The 21080-nt window shown below is 43.4% G+C and overlaps 1 protein-coding gene across 1 annotated transcript in view; it reads left to right on the top strand.

The window, feature by feature from the left end:
• WWOX (WW domain containing oxidoreductase) overlaps nt 1–21080 on the top strand; it is a 930714-nt gene that overhangs the window by 27274 nt on the left and 882360 nt on the right. Inside the window, exon 5 of the mRNA XM_036345466.1 lies at nt 20346–20452. Within this exon, the coding sequence (XP_036201359.1) occupies nt 20346–20452 (107 nt within the window). The remainder of the gene's footprint in view (nt 1–20345; nt 20453–21080) is intronic.

Genomic DNA, 21080 nt, shown 5'->3' with positions numbered 1-21080 from the left:
GGAGGGACCCGGGATCTGGGACATTAACACAAATGGAGACACATATGAAGGGAAAGCTGCCTCCCCCAACCCCGTCTCTTCAACAATAAAACACTAGCATGGTTACAATTATTAAGCCTTAGGAAGATCAGACCACAACATAAATGTATATCCACTGTCGACTACCTAGTGTTTAGATTGTGAGTCCTCATTCTTGGGTAACTAGATGCACTTTTCTCTCTTTTTTACTTTAATGCTGTCCAACTTGATAGCTGTGGGCCTTGCACTGTATCCTTAACCCCCAAGTGTCAGTTTCCTCACCTAGGAGGTGGGTGCCATGACGGAGCCGTGAGAACTCAGTGGGAAGATGTGGAAGCTCCTGGCGTGGTGTCTGTCACCGTGTATTGTCCACCACGAGTCCCCTCGTCGATTGTTCTGTTTCCAGGACTAAGTTTCAAATGTATTTTCTTAACTTTTTGAAGCGGACAATTTTATTTGTATGCCAATACAGGGAGAATTTTCGTTTTCTTAAGAGGTAAAAAGGAACTGGTCTAAGATGCACCCCTGTATGAAATAGGGAAGAAAAATCGCTAGAGTTTGGAATCCATGAGCCCACCTGCTGAGGGGCAGCTCGACAGACGTCACAGGCTCTGCTCCACTTTGGGAGTGTGGTACACATTTGCCCATTACGTCCAGCTGCCCGTTGGCAGTGTGCAGAATTGCCAGTGAACAGCAAGAGGGACTCATGCAAAGCCATGGTTTTGTGTGTTCCACCGGGATAGGATTCAGACTTTTAGCAGAAGAGGCGGACTACAGCAGGTCTGTCTTTTTTGTGTCCATTGAGAGCTGACCCTTTGCCATGGTGGGTGAGCATCAGGCACACACAGGAGGAAGGGAGAGGCACAGAGCAGGCCAGTGAGCCCTTGTTAAAGGGAGACAGCGCCGAGCAAGGAAGTGGAATTCTTTTGAACAGAACAGCTTTCTAAGTGGCTGCAATGATGGACGCAGTCCAGAAGGTGGCTGTGAGGCCACCGTCTGTCCTCAGGAGGGCTGCTGGGGGCGCTGGGGGAGAATCCCTGAGTCTCAGCAGTGCCACGCCCTCTGGGAACACTGCAGGGGCCAGCCCAGCTTTGCTGACAGGACAGTGTGCCTTGTAATTATTCTGTCTTCAGTGAAATATTTCTTTATAATTTTATTAAATTTACTTCTCGTATTAAGACTCCATGCTATTATATTTGCCAACGGACGTTTACAACTTGCAACTAATTTGCTTTATATTTTTATAAGGCTTAATTAGAATGCAGTTGAGCAGTAAAGATGTGCATGACACGGTTAGTTCAAAACAGGATGTGAAAACCAAAGAGGAATGGAGGGTAGGACTGAAGGAATCTGGCACTTACTTCTCAGGGGGGCCCGTGTACAGATTCCTCACGGGTGTTGGTCTTCCTGCCTGCGTGACCTGTGAGAATAAGGAACAGTTGAGAATGAGTCAAGGTCTTTGGTTTAAATGAACTTTTCCAAGAAATAAAGATATGGTAAGAATGCATATCTCTTGATTGAGTCCTCAAAATTATTTCCCCCTGTATGATAACAAAACGCATTTGGGGGAGCCACTCTGAGAAGTCAGCGGGCATCTGCCTAACTCCCACCCAACTGCCATCGGCCATAATGAAGCCTGCGAGAGCCACGTGCTCCTCGCTGCAGGGAGCAGGAGCGGAGTGCTGATGTGCCACTCCACGGATGTGAGCAGGAGGAATGCTGGAAACGGGCGTTTGCTCCCTATCACAGCTGCTCCAAGGAGTCTCTCCATGCCACGTTTCTTGCAGCCCTTAACATTTGCAGAAAGAAAGCCTCCAATGTAGACAGCCTGTTAATACCTTTGGTTGGTTAGGACCTTCATGGCTTGTTGTAAAGGTAAACATCTAGAATATAGTGTTCATTTCTGGTTGGAGCACAGACAAGCTAAGAGCTGGCAGAGTCATCCAGTTGTGTCTTGGGAGTACACATTAGTTACCTGATGGAAGGAAAGGTCTACATAGGTTAGTGCTTGCAATAGCTCTGCGGGAGGGAGAGAATCCTGGCTCACATCAAGGACAGAACTGGGACCAGTGGACAGAATTCTGCAAGCAAGTAGCGTTCAGCTGATTAGAATGGAGGGAAAAACTTTTCTAATGAGTCCCGTTATAAGGAGGTAGTAAGTTTTTCATACTGAAAATGTTTTAAGAGGTTTCTGTGTTCCCCCCAAAGCAGAACCCGAGACAAAGACTTATTTGTAGATAATTGGGATGTGGTTTCAGAGCGTGTGAGCGAGGGAGGGGAGGATTACCCAGGATGTGTCACTGAGTTGCGCAGTGCTGTGGGTCAGTCGTGCTCAGTGCTGAGGACTCTGAGGAGCTCAGTGGAGTGCATCTCAGAGCCGCCTGCCTGTGGAATGAAGGAGGAATGCACTTATCCATGTCTCCCGTCCCCATAAGACCAGGGTAGCCCCACAGGTATTAATGCCTCAGCACGTTGCAGGATGCGTCCCAAGCAGGTTTCTGCAGGTATCCCATGCTGCAGCGTCAGAGAATGAATGGAGGGATCCACACTGCACTCCCAGGTGGGGCTGTCCAGCTGCATTTGTGTGGAGCTGGTGGGAAGCCACATGCAGCCATAGCTGGAGTAAGATGGGGTGGGAGAATTAAGTGTGTATGACAGGTACCCAATACAGTCCACCCCTTGCACCATTACTCATATCTCTTGTGCCCTATGAGAATAGTCTCTCACTTACAGGTCTCCTTAGATGAAGGTTAAAAGACTGTCAGGTATATAAATCAGTCCCAATTTGTGATGAATTCTGGGGCTTTAACCTTATTCACTGTTTTATTAGTTTACTCGGGCTGCCATAACAAAGGATCACAAACTGGGTGACTTAAGCAGAAATTTATTATTTCCAAGTTCTGGAGGCTAGAAGTGTAAAATCAAGGTGTGGGCAGGGCTGTGCTCTCCTTGAAACTTGTAAGGGATGGACCCCTCCTATCTCTCAGCTTCTGGCAGGCTCAGACACTTCCTGGCTTGTGGCTGACAGTTCCAGTCTCCTCCTCTGTCTTCACATGGCATTCTCCTGTGTCTTTTCACATCATCGTCCCTCTGTGTGTCTGTCTCTGCCCAAATTTTCCCTTTTATAGGGACACCAGTCATGTTAGGTTAGAGCTGACACAATGATGTAATTTTGGTGTGATTACCTCTGTGAACGCCCTGTTTCCAAATGAAGTCACATCCCGAGCTTCTGGGGGTTAGGACTTCTACATATTTTAGAGTGACACATTTCAACCCATAAGAGCCCTGCTAGAAAAGAGGCATTGCGTTCTGTTATCGATGCTACCCAGATGAATAGCAGTCCTTCAATAAGTCATTCTCTTGACACCGAGTGCCTCCAGTGCCGGCACTGTTCTAGGACCCAGGGATACTGCCGTGAGCGAAGCATTCCTACTCCTGTGGGGTACTTTCACATGGCGAATGGTTTTCGGGAGGAGTTGCTCTTTTGTCCTGTTTTTTTCACCCGTTAGGAACCAATGGGGGGATTGCCTGCTTTCCAATAACAGAACAGGCTGCCTGAGCAAATGAGTTCCCCTCACAAAGGAATGTAAGCCCTCTGGGTGGCTGGCTGTTTGCCAAGGGTGCTGCAGAGGTGATTTAAGTGCTGAGCAGGGTTTGGTCTTGAAATGGTTAAGGTCCCACTCTGACGCGGAGATGGTGGGATTGCACAGACGGACTTGTTCTGAGAAGGTTTTAAGTGCACAGTACTTGACTTCTTTCTGTTTGTCTTTCAGAGGAACAAACAAAATGTTTTCACAGCTTTCTGCTTAGGAAAAAAATATTCCAGGTCACTAGATTTTAACTGTTTTTTGTTTTTTCATCCTGAACTTCTTTGAGAACATCATGGAACCTCTGGCCCCTGTCCATAGGGAGAAAATAAATGTTTTCATAACCAGGCATTTGTGTGCAGTGTTGAACACTGAATTAAGAAAGATGAATATTTTTCAGGAATTGTAATCCTTAGTAGCAGTTAAATACATACACTTGCTCTAGAGAATTCTTTCATAAAAAGAATCATTGAATAGAATTAGAAATGAAAATATGCCTAGAGATGTTGATGTTAACTTTTTATTGCACTGGTCACTATCTGATGGAAATTTATCAGCATGTAATTACTATAAAGTAGTATTGATTTCAGAATTGCCCTTTGCTAAACAATGGAAATTTCCTAAATAACTGGCAGGTAATGAAAAAAATTCAGTTACTGACAGCCTGTCATAGTTGAATCTAAAAGCTAGGGGCAAAATACATATATTCTGTGTAGTTTCCATTTCTAGACTCTGGCTTTCTAAATTCTTCCTTATAAAAATTTAAATTTCTTTCTTTTTTTTGAAAGATGGGGCCCTCTAATTATTGATTTCCTTCTCTTTATAATGTCTTAATAGAATTGATTTTCACACTGAAGGTAATTATTGAAAAAACTTTTTTTTGGTGGTCAGCAAATGTAATTAATTTATGAAAACTGGAGAGGTTTGATAGTAGAATTAGTTGAACATCCAAGACCTGACATTTAGTGTCTTATTCACGGTGCATGGTAAATGTTTATGGAATTGCATTCAGGTTTTTGAAACACTTCCAACTTTGAAAAGTGTAATAGTTTCTGCCTCCGTGGAAATAGAAATTACTCAGATATTATGTGATGAAACACTAATGTTAGTTCACTTAAAACAAAACTGTGTAGCAGTATGTTATAGCCACAGGAATCCCTCAACCAAATGTTAAGTAAATGCAATGAAAACATTTGTAAAAACATTATCATGCTGCAAAGGAACTAGTAAGCCAGACACCCCGGAGTAGCTGGATGTTCAGAGACACTTGGGTTGTCAGGCACACAACTGTATTTGTGCTGTCTCGATGATCATTCACCTTGGATGTGATTACTTACCTGGCTCTCCAGAAAAGAGTTCTTTTGCTTAGGTGTTTGTTGCATATAGAACATTGTTTGAAGTCATGATTATGGCTGAACCACCTTAAGTGAGTCCTTTTCCTTGATACACAGTACTGTGCTCCTTTCCACACACAGGAGATGGAATCAATGCTGTTGACTGTAATGGAGGTTTGCATTTTTCTAATTTCTTATTTAGGCTGATCTGAGCAAAGATGTTCAAATTTCCATTTACTTAAACAAGATGGAGTTCTTGCTACGCCGAAGGAATATTTTTAGCTTGGTAATTTGCTTAGAAACTGCCTTATTCAATATTTGATGTTAAATTTGAACTAAAACACATAGCATCATATGACATGGGTTCTTACATTAACATTTTGTTGGATTGGAAACAGAATCAACACATTAGTCATCTTAATTCATTTAAGTTGGCTTTCTCCAGAGTTCTGGAATCCAAAAACAACACATTTGTCAATTTTACACACAAAGGGAGAGGCAGGATGTAGTTTATAGTTAAATATCCAGCTTTGCAATGAAAAGCCAATGAATGCAGTTATAGTAAGTTGAATGAAATTCAGGGTGAAACAAACAGTGTAATAAGATTTTGATGCAAATTGAATACTTTAAAAATTTCTTTTATATTTATTTTAACGAGATTCTCTTTATAGATGCTTGTATGGAATCTTATAAACTGTCTAAAATTAAATTTTCTATGGTTGTTATCCACATAGTTTCTTGACTTGGCTGTTGTAATTATCCACATTTGCTTTCATAGAAAATCTACAGGTCAAGGTCACCTTCATATCCTTCCACATCTTGTTATTGTTTGGCTTTAGGTCAACTTAGAATTGAATGTTAAAAGTGCATTGTTTATTCCAGAGCTCAGCAAACTATAGTGCACTGGCCAAATCCAGCCCTCCAAATCCAGCCTGTTATTGTAAATAAAGTTTTATTGGTACCCTGGAACATCCACTCATTTGCTTGTCTGTGGTTGCTTTCATGTTATTTTAAAACAGTGGAATTGAGTGGTTGTGACAGAGATCATACTGCCTGCAAAGCCCATAATATTTAATATCTGACCTTTTACAGAAAAAGTTTGCCAACCCATGGTTTATTCTATTAACACATGTTTCTCATAAAGGGATTCCTCTGGCAAAATTTCACAATTGTTAAGAAACAAAGCTCACCTCTCCTAAAGAATTGGTATGCTTTTCTTCATTTCATAAAGAAGGCATTGTGAAGTATTCTATTTCCCTTCTTTACCTTGGTTGTCAGGAAGCTCAGAATTAATTAACATTTACATATTCAATTGAATAACCAGCTAACTTCAGATTCTTGGTAGATCAGTTGTTTGGTGTTTGTTTTTTTTCCTCTCAATATGAGCACACATTTTTACTTTTTAAAAAATATCAACTTTTTTGAAGTACATTTTGATTATACACATGGATGACTCTTGACACAGTATACAACCAGATAACCCTTCTCCCCTAATCAAGATATAGAACATGTACATCTCCACAGAAATTTTCCTCCTGCCTTTTTCCCAGGCAACTTGTCAGTATCACCCCTCCCCCAATTTCCATATTATTTTTATTTTTTTAAATTTTTTAAATTTTTTTAATATATATTTTATTGATTTTTTACAGAGAGGAAGGGAGAGGGATAGAGAGTCAGAAACATCGATGAGAGAGAAACATCGATCAGCTGCCTCCTGCACACTCCCCACTGGGAATGTGCCCGCAACCAGGGTACATGCCCTTGACTGGAATCGAACCTGGGACCCTGGAGTCCGCAGGCCGATGCTCTATCCACTGAGCCAAACCAGTCAGGTCTCCATATTATTTTTAATTACAATGTTGTATGTGGGTGTTTATTATGTACTACGTTTTGGAAGGAGTTGGGCACCAGCTAGTAGTTGTTGAATAGCATAGCTACTAGAGAAGCTAAGGTTAATTTATTCTATTTAGTCTTCATAAATTTTTAGATTTCCATAGAATATGAGATATAAATCACATGGAGAATGTTTTAGCTAATGTTGTATTAACCACAAGCCTAATGAATTGAGAACTTGCTCCTTGCCAAGAACTCTGCAAGTTATCTCATTTGATTTTCCTAACAGCTTTTTAAGCATATATCTTCATATTCCCCTTTGACAGATGAAAAAACTGAGATTCATAGAAGTTAAGTATGTCAGTTTCCTGGGGCTTCTGTAACAAAGTATCACATGCTGGATGGTTTAAACAGTAGAAGTTTATTGTCTTACTAGTGGCCCGGTGCATGAAATTTGTGCAGGGGGTAAGTGTGTGTCCCTCAGCCCAGCCTTCACTATCTCCAATCTGGGACCCACAGGGATTGGGCCTAAACCGGCAGTCGGACATCCCTCTCACAATCTGGGACTGCTGGTTCCTAACCACTAATCTGCCTGCCTGCCTGATTGCCCCTAACCACTCTACCTGCTGGCCTGCTCACCCCCAACTGCCCCCCCTCCCGCCAGCCTGCTCACCCCCAACTGCCCCCCCCACCAGCCTGCTTACCCCCAACTGGCCCCCCCGCCAGCCTGCTTGCTCCCAACTGCTCCCCCCCACCCCCCGCTGGCCTGATCACCCCCAACTACCCTCCCCTCCTGGCCTGATCGCCCCTAACCACCTCTGCCTTGGCCCTGCCACCATGGCTTTGTCTAGAAGGACATCCAGAAGGTCTCCCAGCCTAATTAGCATATTACCCTTTTATTAGTATAGATAGTTCTGGAGAATAGAAGTCTGAAATCTAGGTGACAGCAGGGTTGGTTCCTTCTGAGGGCTGGGAGGAAGGATCTGACCCAGGCCTCTCTCTTTGGCTTGTAGATGGCCATCCTCCTGTTCGTATGGTGCTCTCCCCATATGTATGCTGTGCCCAATTTTTCCCTTTTTATAGGGATACCAGTCATATTGTGTTAGGGCTCAGCATAATGACTTCACTTTAACCTAATTACCTCTACAAAGACCCTATCTTCAAGTAAGGTCACATTCTGAGATACTGGGTCTTTGGACTTCAACATATGAATTTTGAGGCGGCGGGGGAGGGGAGGGATACAATTCAGTTAAGCACACTCAGCATCCTTCTCAAGACTCAAAGGTTCCCAGAAAGTGCCAGAATCTGGGTTGTAACTCAAGTGTGTCTGACTCCAATGAGTAGCCCTGACAAGATGGTGTGAGGAAGAGGCATGCGGTGAGGGAAGAGCCAACATTCAGAGAGAGAACTGACTGACTTTGCCAAGGATGAAACTGTAAGGGGCTTTAGAGAGTCAGGGCCTGGAGCCCACTTTCTTAACTTTCTAGCTGTTTGACTTTGGCTTTTCTGAGCCTCAGTTTTCTTATCTGCACCGTAGGGATAACAGCATCATATCCCATGGTGTGGAGGGTTGAATGGGACTGTGATGTAAAAGTGATGTGTCCATATGATGCATCATACAGCGGTGTGTTGTCAGAGGAGGTGAGTTCTGGGCATTGACAAGGCCAGGGAATCTTCACCTTGAACAGGCGTCTGAGTCCCCTGAAGGGCTTATTAGAACCCAGATTGTTGGGCCCAACACCCACAGTCCCTGATTCAGCAGGTAGCAGGTTTGGGGTGGGGCTGGAGAAGGTGCATTTCTAACAAGTTCCCACTGTTTGAGTAGCAAGGAACTAGATCTGTCTTTCACTTGCAGATATGTTTTTCAGTTTTCTTAAGAGAAACTCCAAGGAGAAGTTAGATTTCCAACAGAAGTCTCATTTACTCCACCTCCGTGACTGACCTCTTTTAGGGATGACGTAAATACTCCCATCTTACTTCCTGTGGTTGAGAAGCTTAGGGGACATTGCCTTTTCTCCTTTTAGACTGAGCTGATCTGGTCTAAAGCACAGTGTATGAGTCTGCTTAGGTTACTATAGAAAGAACGACCATAGACTGGGTAGCTTGAACAGCAGAAGTTTATTTCTCACAGTTCTGGAGGCTGGGAGTCCAAGATCAAGGTGTCAGCAGGGTTGGTCTCTCCTGAGGCCTCTCTCTTTGCCTTCTTGCTGTGTCCTCCCATGGTCTTTCCTCTGTGTGCACATATCCCTGTGTCTCTCTTCTTATAAGGATGCACGTCCCATTGGATTGCTCCCCTCTTCTGACCTAATTTAACCTTTTTTTAAATTTAAATTTTATTTTTCAATTACAGTTTACATTCACTATAATTTTGTATTAGTTCCAAGTCTACAGCATAGTAGTTAGACAATCATATACTTTACAAAGTATTCTCCCTGATATTTCAAGCACCCACCCCCTGGCAACATACTTAATTATTATCATATTATTGACTATAACCCTTTGTTGTACTTTACATTCTCATGATTATTTTGTAACCACCAATTTGTACTTCTCAATCCTTTCACCTTTTCTCACTCAGCCCCCAACCCCTCTACTCTCTGGCAACCATCATTCTGTTCTCTGTGTTTATGGACTGTTTCTGTTTTGTTTGTTCATTTTCACTTAACCTTAATTACCTCCTTAAAGGCCCCATCTTTGAAACAGTCACACCAGGACTCAATATGAATTTTATTTAATTTTTAAACAATATATTTTTATTGATTTCAGAGAGCAAGGGAGAGGGAGAGAGAGATAGAAACATCAATGATGAGAATCATTGATTGGCTGCCTCCTGCATGTCCCCTTCTGGGGATGGAGACCACAACCTGGGCATGTGCCCTTGACCGGAATCAAACCTGGGACCCTTCTGTCCGCAGGTCGACGCTTTATCCACTGAGCCAAACCAGCTAGGGCTCAATATGAATTTTAAGAGGACACAATTCAGCCCATAACAATCAGTGTGACTCCTAATCTGCTTTTCTTTTAAGAAATTTCTTCGATTCCATGCCTATTTCCTTTTCTGTATTTGTCTTAAGCACTGAAGAAAATCTAGTGCACCTTATCCAACAGAGCCTTTGAAACATTATGTGCTTGAGGGGCAGGCTGCCGGTTTGAGCTGAATAAAAAATCTAGTTGAGAATGCCTCCTCAAGCTAGCTAATCTAGGAAGGAGAATCTCCATCAGAATCTTTGTGGCTGTTGCCCAATCGCACAGGCTCCCATTGCTGGGGGCAGAGACCCCCCCTGGCGCAACGTTTGAATGGAAGCTCTGTGCAAGCTGGAGTCCTCTCCCCGGCCGATGCCTTCCCCAGCTCTGAGCGCTCTCTCCTCTTTGAATGGAAGTTGAGCCTAATCCCTAATTAGACATATTACCTATGTGGGGACTCCGACTGGGGCTGTCTTGGCCCAGAGGCAGCAGCTGCATGGTGGGAGCCAAACACAACTCCGCAGCTGGCTGAGCCTCCAGGAGTTAGGCGGAGTCAGCCGCGCCTGGAAGGCGCTCTGAGCCTCTGACATTCACGCCAGGCAGGTGCCTGATCACAGCTGATGGTTAGATTACATGTTTCCTGAGAGGTATAGATTTTAAAATTGGTATGCTTCACCAATCCCTCGGCATGGCGTTCCAAAATAAAATGTTATCAAACTGAAAACGAACGCCTTCCTCTCCCCATCCGAGCCAGTCCGTTTTGTTTAGGGAGAGTTTCTTTAGCAAATGGTAGTTCCCTTGGGGACCCAGGCTCTGTGGCCACCGAGTGTGTAACGGTTCTTTGTTCTCGTTCTGTGCTCCCTGGCTTGTGGGGGGAAGTGGAGATTTTCTTTACTTCTTCTGAGAACCAGTGTAGGTTCCTTCCACCAGGACTGCTGGGGACTGTTTGTCACGAGAGAACTCACCAGAATAGAAACTTACGGCTCTTTTGATGCTGTTTTTAGAGAATAGTAGTTACTCACTAAATATTTCTTCTATTGAATTGGAAAAAGATGATTTAGATTCCATTATGGCATTATCTAGGAATGATAACTAACAATAAACTCAGTGCTTCATTTACTGTTTAAATATCTACAGGGTACTTAATATGTAGGAAAAATATAAGGTAGTCCTGTATTTGGTAGGATTTTTTAAAAATATATATTTTATTGATTTTCTACAGAGAGGAAGGGAGAGGAATAGAGAGTTAGAAACATCGATGAGTGAGAAACATCGATCAGCCGCCTCCTGTACACTCCCCACTGGGGATGTGCCGGCAACCAAGGTACATGCCCTTGACCAGAATTGAATCTGGGATTCTTCAGTCCACAGGCCGACACTCTATCCACTGAGCCAAACTGGCCAGGGCGGATTTTTGTTAATTATGAATGGAAAAAGGTGACATTTTGTTTATAAATGTCAATTTTCAATTAGGCAGAAATTTCATAATTTTATAATCACTGTTATGTGTCCTTATTACTACACAAATTTTATGATTCTAATGATTATGAGACTGAATTTTATTAAAAGTTGTATAACTATTGGAGCCTCCTCTAAATGAAAATCGAGTTTTAGGAGCTTTCTTGCAATCCATGATCCTCCCGCCCTTCCTCCTTCCCTTCTTCTTTTTCCTTCTTCTTTTTCCTTCCTTCCTCCCTCCCTTCCTCCCTCCTCCCTCCCTCCCTCCCTCCCTCCCTCCCTCCCTCCCCTTCCTCCTTCCTTCCTTCCTTCCTTCCTTCCTTCCTTCCTTCCTTCCTTCCTTCCTTCCTTCCTTCCTTCCTTCCTTCCTCTTTCTTTCTTTTTTGCCATTCATTAACCCTGAAAACTCACATCACAGGTGCATTGCCATCCCTGTTTACATATGAAGAAACTGAGGTTTAGATGACTTACTCAGGCTGGCAATTGGCAAAGCCTGGTTTTGAACCCAGGTTTCCAAGTCACAAGCCCCAAACCTTTTTTACTTTTACTTTTTATTATTGCTTAAAAATTTATTTAGCTTTTAAAATTATATACAGTGTGCCCCCCCCCCCAATGTATACACACTTGAACAGCTGATAGCTGAATTTTGAACATAAAATGTATTTTTTAAACACTGCCTTTATAATTATTCAAAGTGTGTGTATACATATTTTTGGGACACCCGATATATCTTTAAGTTGAATGGAGATGATGTCAGTGTTTGTATTTTTTAAAAAAGCGACAACAGAAATACACAAGACAAAACCACTGTCAGACTTGATAAAACTGAAAGTGATGATGCTAGATACGTCATATAAGAGGGTGACCTGGTTCTATACAGTATCAGGTATACTTTTTTCTAATATGACAAGGTAAGGCTTATCCTTTAATGTGATGTTTTCAGTGAAACTCAATTTGCTTTAAAGTTCTTTACATTTTGTTTGAACAAATCTTTCATTTCAGTTGTTATTGCTTCCTAACCAATCTCGGTTTCTGATTTGTTACCGAGTAAGGAGCTGTAGGAGTCACTGATTTCTGGTCCTGACCCAGAGGGCTCAGCGTTGATGGACCCATCCCTCACATCTAGCTTCCACGACAGAATTTAAGTCATACTTCCCAAAAATTGCATCTTAAGTAGGTGTACGTGATGGAGAAGGAAAAGTTAGTTTGGACATTTTAAAAGTACGCCTCAGGAAAGTGCCAAGTTTTCCACATGACTTTGGGAACATAAGGAATCTAATCTTTTTAAGGGGCAACGTAATATACCACTTTTTAAAGTGGTGAGAGCCAAGGTTGATCTAAACACACACACACACACACACACACACACACACACACACACACACACACACACACACAAACGAGGGGCGGTGAGGCAGTCATATTGCCAACCCTGAGGATGCGGGAGGAGCAGGCCTTTCGCTTCTGGAAGCTCTGGGTGGAATGAAGACGGGTTTTCATTGTAAACAATCCCTTCCGAAGCCCCTCTTAATTAACAGGAGTGGAAAGTACGTTGGGAGACAGGCTGATCGTGGCCCCGCTGGTAATTGAGGAAGAAAAGAAAGGGGCCTCTTTTTGGCCAGAGTGGGAGCAGGACCTTCGTGGCCGCCCCCGTTTGCTCTAAATCAAAGAACCCCATCTTGGGCAGAGGACAGAGCCAAGGAGGCCGCAGTCCTGAAAGGAAATCCTGGCCCAGCTGTGAAAACAATGAACCACTCAGTAACCTGATACAAGCTGCCTGCAGATTCCCAGGTGGGTCTCTCCTCCTCTTGAAGTGGCTGTAAATTAATCCATCAAAGTAAAAAAAGCCTAACTTCAGGGTAAATCTTTCCACCTCTGAAAAGCAGAAACACTTTGGTTCTCTTAGTGGATACTGCTGTGAGTGTGGGATTAAGAGAGGCGGCACCGTGTGTGTGTGTGTGTGTGTGTGTGTGTGTGTGTGTGTGTATGTCTGTGATTTGTTAGTTACAATGGCTTGCTCTCAGAAGCACATGAAGGAGAGCCAGGCAGCAGGTGCTGGGCTTGAACCAATAGAGCCATGGTATTCCTTCCATGATTAATGTCCACACATGTAGTTGGGAGCCTTTAAAGACATAGTGGTCTCTTCGTCCAATCAGCTAGATAATTTTTATTTATTTATTTATTTATTTATTACCCAGAAGCCTTTGTTTTTGTTTCTTCTATTTCATCCTGTTTTAATTTTTTCTTCTCAAAGCTCTGGGCCAAGTTTATGAATGTGCCATATATGCTTTGTTAAAAAATCCAATGTGGTGTTCCTTTCTTATTGGGAGGGCTCTTCGGCTCAGACTTTAATATCCTCTAAAGTTTGGCATTGAAGCCTTCTAGAAATTAAATAAAAATCTGAGCAAAATTTGTAATGGCTATGGTGTTCAGAGTGCCCCATGTAAAATGCCTTACTTAATGAAAGCATAGAGACAGGGTTGAAATAAGCCGCACTTGTAAGTTATTGACCTTGGAGAATGTGGAGAGAAGCTGTTACTGCGGATTAGTTATGCACACAGAGGGCTTACACAGAGAAGTGTTTGTGAAAGCAGAGGATGGTGTCAATTCTGAGCGCCGCGATGAAATAGTAAATGAGAGAGAAGATAATTTGATAATGTGTCACCGTTTGGGGCAGGAGTCCATAAACTAAGTACGTTTATGTAATAAAGTAGCTGAAGGGGCCTCCATTCTTTGCCTTGACATAAGGACACAGAGAAGAAATAGGCCGCTGTTGACACTGAGACCATTTCTGTCTCTTTCAGAAGGACAGCTGCTCGGTAAGTTTAGTTTAAACCAGTGGGAAGAATGTACACGTACCTCATCAGAGTCACAAAGAATATACATCAGATTCTGTAAGTCACATTCAGGGATACAGTGAGCAGGCAGTGGCTGGTGGGCAGTGTTCCCAGCTGGTTTGTCCTGCCCGAGGAGCTCTGAGTTTGTGCTTTAACCCCACGTGGTGAGTGTGGTGGTTTGGAGGCTGGATCAGGGCCACCTGCTTTGAACTCAGGCCACACCCCTTGGGGATCCTCCTCCTTTTTTGCTCTGATCTTGTGAATCTCTTAACCTCTGGGGCTGCTGGTTTTCTCACACAGGAAATGATGATAATGACGCTTCATAGGGTTTTTGTGACGTGCATCTTAGATGAGATCATGTATTCTCACCTGGTTTAGTGCCCAACACCTAATAACCTCCAACTTATATTCCTGCAAAAGTCTTCTCTAAACATCAGCCTGCTCAGAAAATGTGTTGTTTGGAATAGAAATATGGTAGATTTCTTTCCATTCCCACTTGCCTTCACTTCTCTGTATTAACAGTTATAAAGGCCTGTAAATGATCAACTAGATATCATTCAGTTGCTTTTTATTTTTAGCTTCCTTCTATAATAGGCACACATGCACGTGTTAAAGAATTGGAATAGCCTAGATGTTCTCAAATGCAAAATAAGTCTTCCTTGCTCCTCACCAATGGCTTTCCTGCCCAAGTACTAGTATCAATGTTAAACACATGCCTTTCCTACCTGTGTGTTTCAGCAGTGGGATCATACCTGCATGCAGTTCTGTATTCTGATATTTTTTCTTCTTGATTAATGCAACATGTAGATGTTTTCTTGTGTCTCCATCTCATGTCACCTCATTCTATTAAACCGCAGAAGAGTATTTTGTTCTCTGCCTGCTGTGTAATTTATTTAACCTCACTGATGGATATTTAGGTGGATTCCAGGCTTTTGGCTGTTACAAACAATACAGGTTGAACATTCCATATATATATATTTAATCCTCATCCGAGGATATTTTCCCACTGATTTTTCTAGAGAGAGTGGAAGGGAGGGGGAGAGACGGAGAGAGAAACATCAATGTGAGAGAAACCCATTGATTGGTTGCCTCCCACACATGCCCTGATTAGGGCCGGGGATTGAGCCTGCAACTAACTGTATTCCTCTCATATTTTTGCTCATGTGGGCAAGTGTATTTGTAGGATAAATTTCTGGATGTGGACTAGCTGGGCCAAGGGCACATCCATGTATGATTTGATAGCTATATCCCAATTGCCACCAAAGATGTTGAGCCATTTTGAATTCTGCTCTTCCCCCTTCCTGTTAACATATGCAGTTGCCTGGTTTCCTCAGACCTTTCCTGACACGGACATCGCTCAGTTTAGTTGCCCTTTCAGATTCTGTCTTCATTGGGGCTGCCTAGACCCATGTTAATAGTAATCTTTGGGCCTTTTTCTCACTGTGATTCTTAACACACTGGGATCTGCCCTGTCACTGGCAGGTCAGATGAGAACTTATTCAACCAGCTCAGTGGCGGCACGAGTAGGCAGCTTGGGGTCAGTCTTGCCTCTTGAGAGATCCCGGGCAGTCACTTGGAATTTATTATGTAGCTTTACAAAACATTACATTCCCAAAGCATGTAAGTGCAGCATGGTGATATTTCAGAAAGATATTCCCCGTGAGCGGACCATTCCCTGCTTCTGTATCCTCATCACGTGAATTGGTATCTTTCTTTGATACGTATTTATATTCGAAACCCATTTATGTTATCAGGAGGATTTAGGGACCTCTGTGTGGTACTTGTTGCTAGCTGTATATAACGCATGCATTGAAGCCAGGGCTGGTGATGACTTATTTTCCTCTGGAGAGACCTGTGTAGTTTTGTAATTTCTTGAGTTGGCAGCTGTGTTTAGTGTTTAGCGGGCACAATTTATAATTCTTTGGAACTCAGAACTATGTCATTGAAATGGCGTGCGAGGAAAATGTGATCACTCAGGTCATTCAGGTGACTGCAGAAACAGCGGTATGGATTCTCTGGTTACTGTTCTGTGGCATTGACCTTATGGTTGTGGTGGACATGTGTCCAAATCTTCATCAGAAGTGCCCGGGAGTTAGAGTTCAGTATCATGGTCAGTGTCATGTCACTGCAGTTTCATTCCCATTAATTAGATCAGTTTGGAAAGTAGGTCTTTGTACTTGCAGGAGAATGAAGGAGGAACTCTCATCCTTTAAGCCAGTGGTCGCCAACCTTTCGGATCTCACGGACCACCAGTGTCTGTGGACCATTGGTTGGCAACCGCTGCTTTAAGCTACATAAAAATTATCCCTAAATTTGAATTGTCCCCAAATCTAACTCAAGATGAAAGGCATTAAGCTTATCGATGTGACGATAGGTCTCCAGGGAGGGAGATGACTTGTGCTGGCAGATTCTGCAACTTGTTGGTTGGTTCCTAACGACGCTTTAGTGTTCTGTTCTTGGGGAGGTCAGGGAGAGGGAGTAACCATCTCTGTGGCCTTTTAATTGTGTTCAGCTACAAGTAACATTTATCTCCAGTGTTTCACAATTATAAATTAATAATAACAACCCATTAGAAATCACGGGTGCTGTAAGCCCCAGCTCCTTTGGGCATCTTAATAAAAATGATAATTAAAATAATAATTTACAGTAAATGGGGACACTGCCCAAGTAAATCCACAGTGTGGAGAAAATTAAAAAACTCAAACCAGAAGGAACCTTCCTGGCGTTGGGAGAGAAATGGCCTTGTTCTTAGCTCCCACTCCAGTGATTGCTGGGCCTGGGATCCCAGCCAGACGTGCTTCGTGCCTGAGGAATCGGTGACTATCCTTGTCCATCCAGCCTAGCAGTCTGTCTCACTGGGTGTGGCCCCTGTTCCCTCCCCTTCCACTGCCACACACACCACTCCTCCCTTTGTAGTCCTTGTCTGGGTAAACCAATTGGCAGTCTCACCTGTGGCCCAGCTGCCATCCTTGGAGACCTTGGGTGCTCTCTCTAAGGTAGACGCAGGCAGTCTCAGGCTTTTGTAGATTCGTGCTCCCCAGGTGGTTTTCTGGTTTCCCCTTAGCCGTTGAGTATCAGAGGCTCCTCACCCCTCCTGGCTGGTCACAAGGCTTTAGTGTCTTCATGAGTCCCTCTTCCATGGGAGAACCAGAGGCATCTTCAATGGATAACATAACAATAACAGTAAAAATGATAAAAGAGTGCTACTCCCTGCCCAGGTTCTTATACACACTCCCTGCCACATGCAAAAGAGCCCCACAGCTTTATTTTGGGGCCCAGGGTTTCATCTCCCATTGCGTTTCCTGTTCCTCGTTCTCATGGGCCCATCTCCAACCCTTGACCTTGTTTTGCCATGCTCCCTGTCTTTACTGCTTGTCTGGTTCATGTCTATATCCTTTGGCCCCAATGTAGTTCCCGGTGCAGAGGTCCTGCTACCATACAGCGACACTTGGGAGATGCGCAGGAGGGTGAGGAACTTGCACCATGTAGCCACATTCCTGCAGAGCCCGAGTCCTCACCCTGGCGTTTCTCTGCATAAAGCTGAGTGCTCCTGCCAGGTCTCCCCTGCCCAGCTAGTCACCATCTTCTCATGCTTGAGAGCCTAGGGTTTGAGGTGGCCTAAGTAACATCTCAAGCAGATCTGTGTGAAACATTCTTTGAGATTCTGAGATTCCCTTTTGGATGTGAACTTTCTGATTAGAAGCTGTTTTGTCTGAGCCATTGTCTCTAGCAGGAATCTGCCTCAGGTAATGTGCATCTGAGCATCAAAGGCCCACCCACCATGGCCCGACAAGTATATCAGTGGTGTGGGTGGTGACTGAGGCCTTCAGGATGGTACTACCAGGGGTGGGCAAACTTTTTGACTCAAGGGCCGCAATGGGTTCTTAAACTGGACTCAGAAGAAGGAGCTGTGGCCGGCCGTGTTTCCCGACGTTGCCATGTTAACACTGCTGCTGGTGAAGGAGCGGAGGGGGGAGCAAGAGAACCCTCCGCTCTTTCGGCTCCGCGGGCCGGATAGAACAGCCGAATGGGCCGGATCTGGCCCGCGGGCCGTAGTTTGCCCACGGCTGTAATAACTAACCCCATGCAAGGGGGTTTAGGGGCCCAGTGTGGCAAGCTTTTTCAAAGAAGTTGGATATCTACTTTTGGTTATGGAATCTCCCTGATTTTTTTTAATGCTGGTAACTAATTCATATTAGGAAGGAAGGGAGGGAGGGAGGGAGGGAGGGAGGGAAGGAGAGAGAAGGAGGGAGGGAAGGAGTAAAGGAAACAAAGGGTGGACCAAACAAAACGGCCTGTGGGCTTGATTTACCCTGTGATTACCATTCTAGAGAATGAAAACTAGTGTAAGATAAGCAGGTATTTAATATTTTTGGTGTGTTTTACCTCTTATGGTACTTTCATGTCTGTAGGCAAAGCTTAAAACCCAAGACGGAGATATCAAACCTCCACGGGCACTGAATTTTCCCACTTGGATTGGCTGGAACAAGTGCTGGAAAACTGACACCGCGCATTGTTTTAAAATGTGTTCTCTTATTTTCTTTATATTATTAACTTAAATATTCTTCTGAAAGCACTCTTGCCACCTCTGTGCAGTTAAGCTGGTTCAATCTAAGCATTGTCATAAAGTTAATTTTTTTGTAAGACGAATCCGGTTATTAAATTTAGTAAACCACTGCCTTCAATATTTTGTGCAAACTTTGGCATCATGCAGAATTGGCTTAGCTTTCTACATTTAGCTAATTAAACGGGAGTGGGGGATGCTGTTCTTCTGGACTTCTCCAGGACTTCCGCAGTAGGTAGCATTATTCAACTTTTTTTTTTTTTTTTTTTTTTTTTTAACTCCACACTCTAGAGATACGGTTTACTATAAAAATGTTATGGTCCTTCCTGTTAAGCCATCATCTTTTGAAATATCCATGCTTTGTTTCTGCTCCAAAGGCAGTTGTAAAGCATCAGGAGATGGAGTTGCCTGTCAAAGCTTTAAGAGTAGACTAACGGTGTGTGAGGTATTGCTCATTTAAGGAAGATGGAAGACCCACAGTGCAATTTCCCATGACACAGGGACAGATGGCTTCACCATAGCCACAGTCAGAATTATCGAGGGAGCCCGACGGGTGCAAGCTTGCACCAGCAGCCCATTGCTGCCGTCATGTCAGACATGTTCTTGCTGGTAATAAAAAGTCCTTTGCCAGAGGTTATTTTGTCAAGTGAAGTAGCATGACTTGACAGGTTTGTTTGGGAAAACATATATACATTTTTAATCCTCACCTGAAGATATGTTTTTTTTATTGATTTTAGAGTTGTAGAGAGAGAGTGAGACAGAGAGAGAGACAGAGAGAGAGAGAGAGAGACATTGATGTGAGAAAGAAACATCGATCAGTTGCCTCCCATATGTGTCCCCACTGGGGATCAAACCCACAACCTACATATGTGCCCTGACCAGGAATCAAACCCATAATCATTTGGATACGAGATGACACTCCAACCAGCCAAGCCATCTGGCCAGGGCAGGAAAAGAAATTTTGATAGGAAAAGTGCATGATCCCCCCGACAGATTTCTAGGTAGTGTCACTCAAATCTGCAGTGGAATCTTTGCAGGATTTTAATATGTATTCGTTAGAAAGGAAGTTAGAGGGTCATCAGAACTATTGAAACAATTTGGATTGTTTTATAGTAGTCCAGAATTGTAGCTTATTAATAATCTGTAAGAGCCATTCATTCCTTTGGCAGACATTTTTTGAATCCTACTGAGTGTCATTCCCTTGGGATACAGAGATGAAAAAAAGGCAACAATTGTAAGTCATTTGCCGTTAACCTGGTAAATTAGATAAATAAAGCCCTGCCTGGCCCAGCATTGTGTCCGTAATCTCTCAATCCACTGGAAATATGGTTGCTAACGAATGACTAAGCATTGTGTCCACCATGTGCCCCTACTCCCTCCATTTTTTTTTACATAGTCTGATGAAAATGTGCTGAGAAATATTTCTGATAATTGCTCTCACCTGGAAATTTCATAGGGACACAGAATCCATCATTTTCAGTAAGATCGGGGTGTATGAAGTCATGGATTGCAAGTGAATTCGTTTTTGGCCACATTGTGTAACCTCCATTTGGCTGTCAGCGTTTCATTAGCTTGATGGATGCAGCCCGCCAGTCAGCAAGATTTTTTCTCATTCCCGCTCCCATCCAGTTTGGAACAGTGGTGCTACACAACCTGGTTGAGAACCAGTAGGGTGATGTGTATGGTGCTCAATAAAGGCCATTCATCATGATTCAGTGTTTTCTAATGTTGAGTTTCCTTTAAACCATAGGGTTTGAAACCGCCAAGTCTTTTGCCCTCCATGGTGCTCACGTGATCCTGGCCTGTAGGAATATGAGCAGAGCCAATGAAGCCGTGTCACGCATTTTAGGAGAATGGGTAAGCAAGCACTTGACTGTGTCTTTTCATTGTCAAATACACACGCCAGGAGGAACACATGGCGGTTGTAGTGCAGTGCGTAAAGTTTATTGCTCTTGGAATAATGTTTTCTTTAGATGGAAAGCCACGTTCACTTTGTTTACTTGATGAATGGAAAGGACAGGCAGGCTCGCCATCATCCACACTTGTTTACAGTTCATTGTCAGTGCCGTCTGCTCTATAGTCAGAGGTTGGCGAATGTTTACTCAATTTAGCTCATGTATTAAGAAAAATAAAGTGTGGTTAACGCCCCTGAATACAACTAAGAGCTTGTTATGCTTATGGATTTTAGGGTGAGGAAGGAGCAGACTTTAACCCTGTCTCTGGGTTTTGCTTTTTTTCTTATCTCTGTGTAGATGTTGGTGTTGATACATCTAAGAGGAAATAGTCACTGAGGGCTTGCAGTTCTCTTGGGGCTCAGGATATAGCCTCAGACAAAACAAAATCCCTACACTCATGGGCTTACCTTCTAGTAGGAAAAACCGACCCTGATGTCAGGTGGTTTTTAATACAGTGAAACATAATAAAGAGGTGTGAGGGGTAAGGAGGGGCAGTGTGGACTCTCTCAGTTTGGGTGGTCATAAGAGAC

The sequence above is a fragment of the Myotis myotis genome, unplaced genomic scaffold (assembly GCF_014108235.1).
Source record: "Myotis myotis isolate mMyoMyo1 unplaced genomic scaffold, mMyoMyo1.p scaffold_m19_p_19, whole genome shotgun sequence".
NCBI classification, from domain to species: Eukaryota; Metazoa; Chordata; class Mammalia; order Chiroptera; family Vespertilionidae; genus Myotis; species Myotis myotis.
This window is presented reverse-complemented; position numbering and strand designations above follow the sequence as displayed.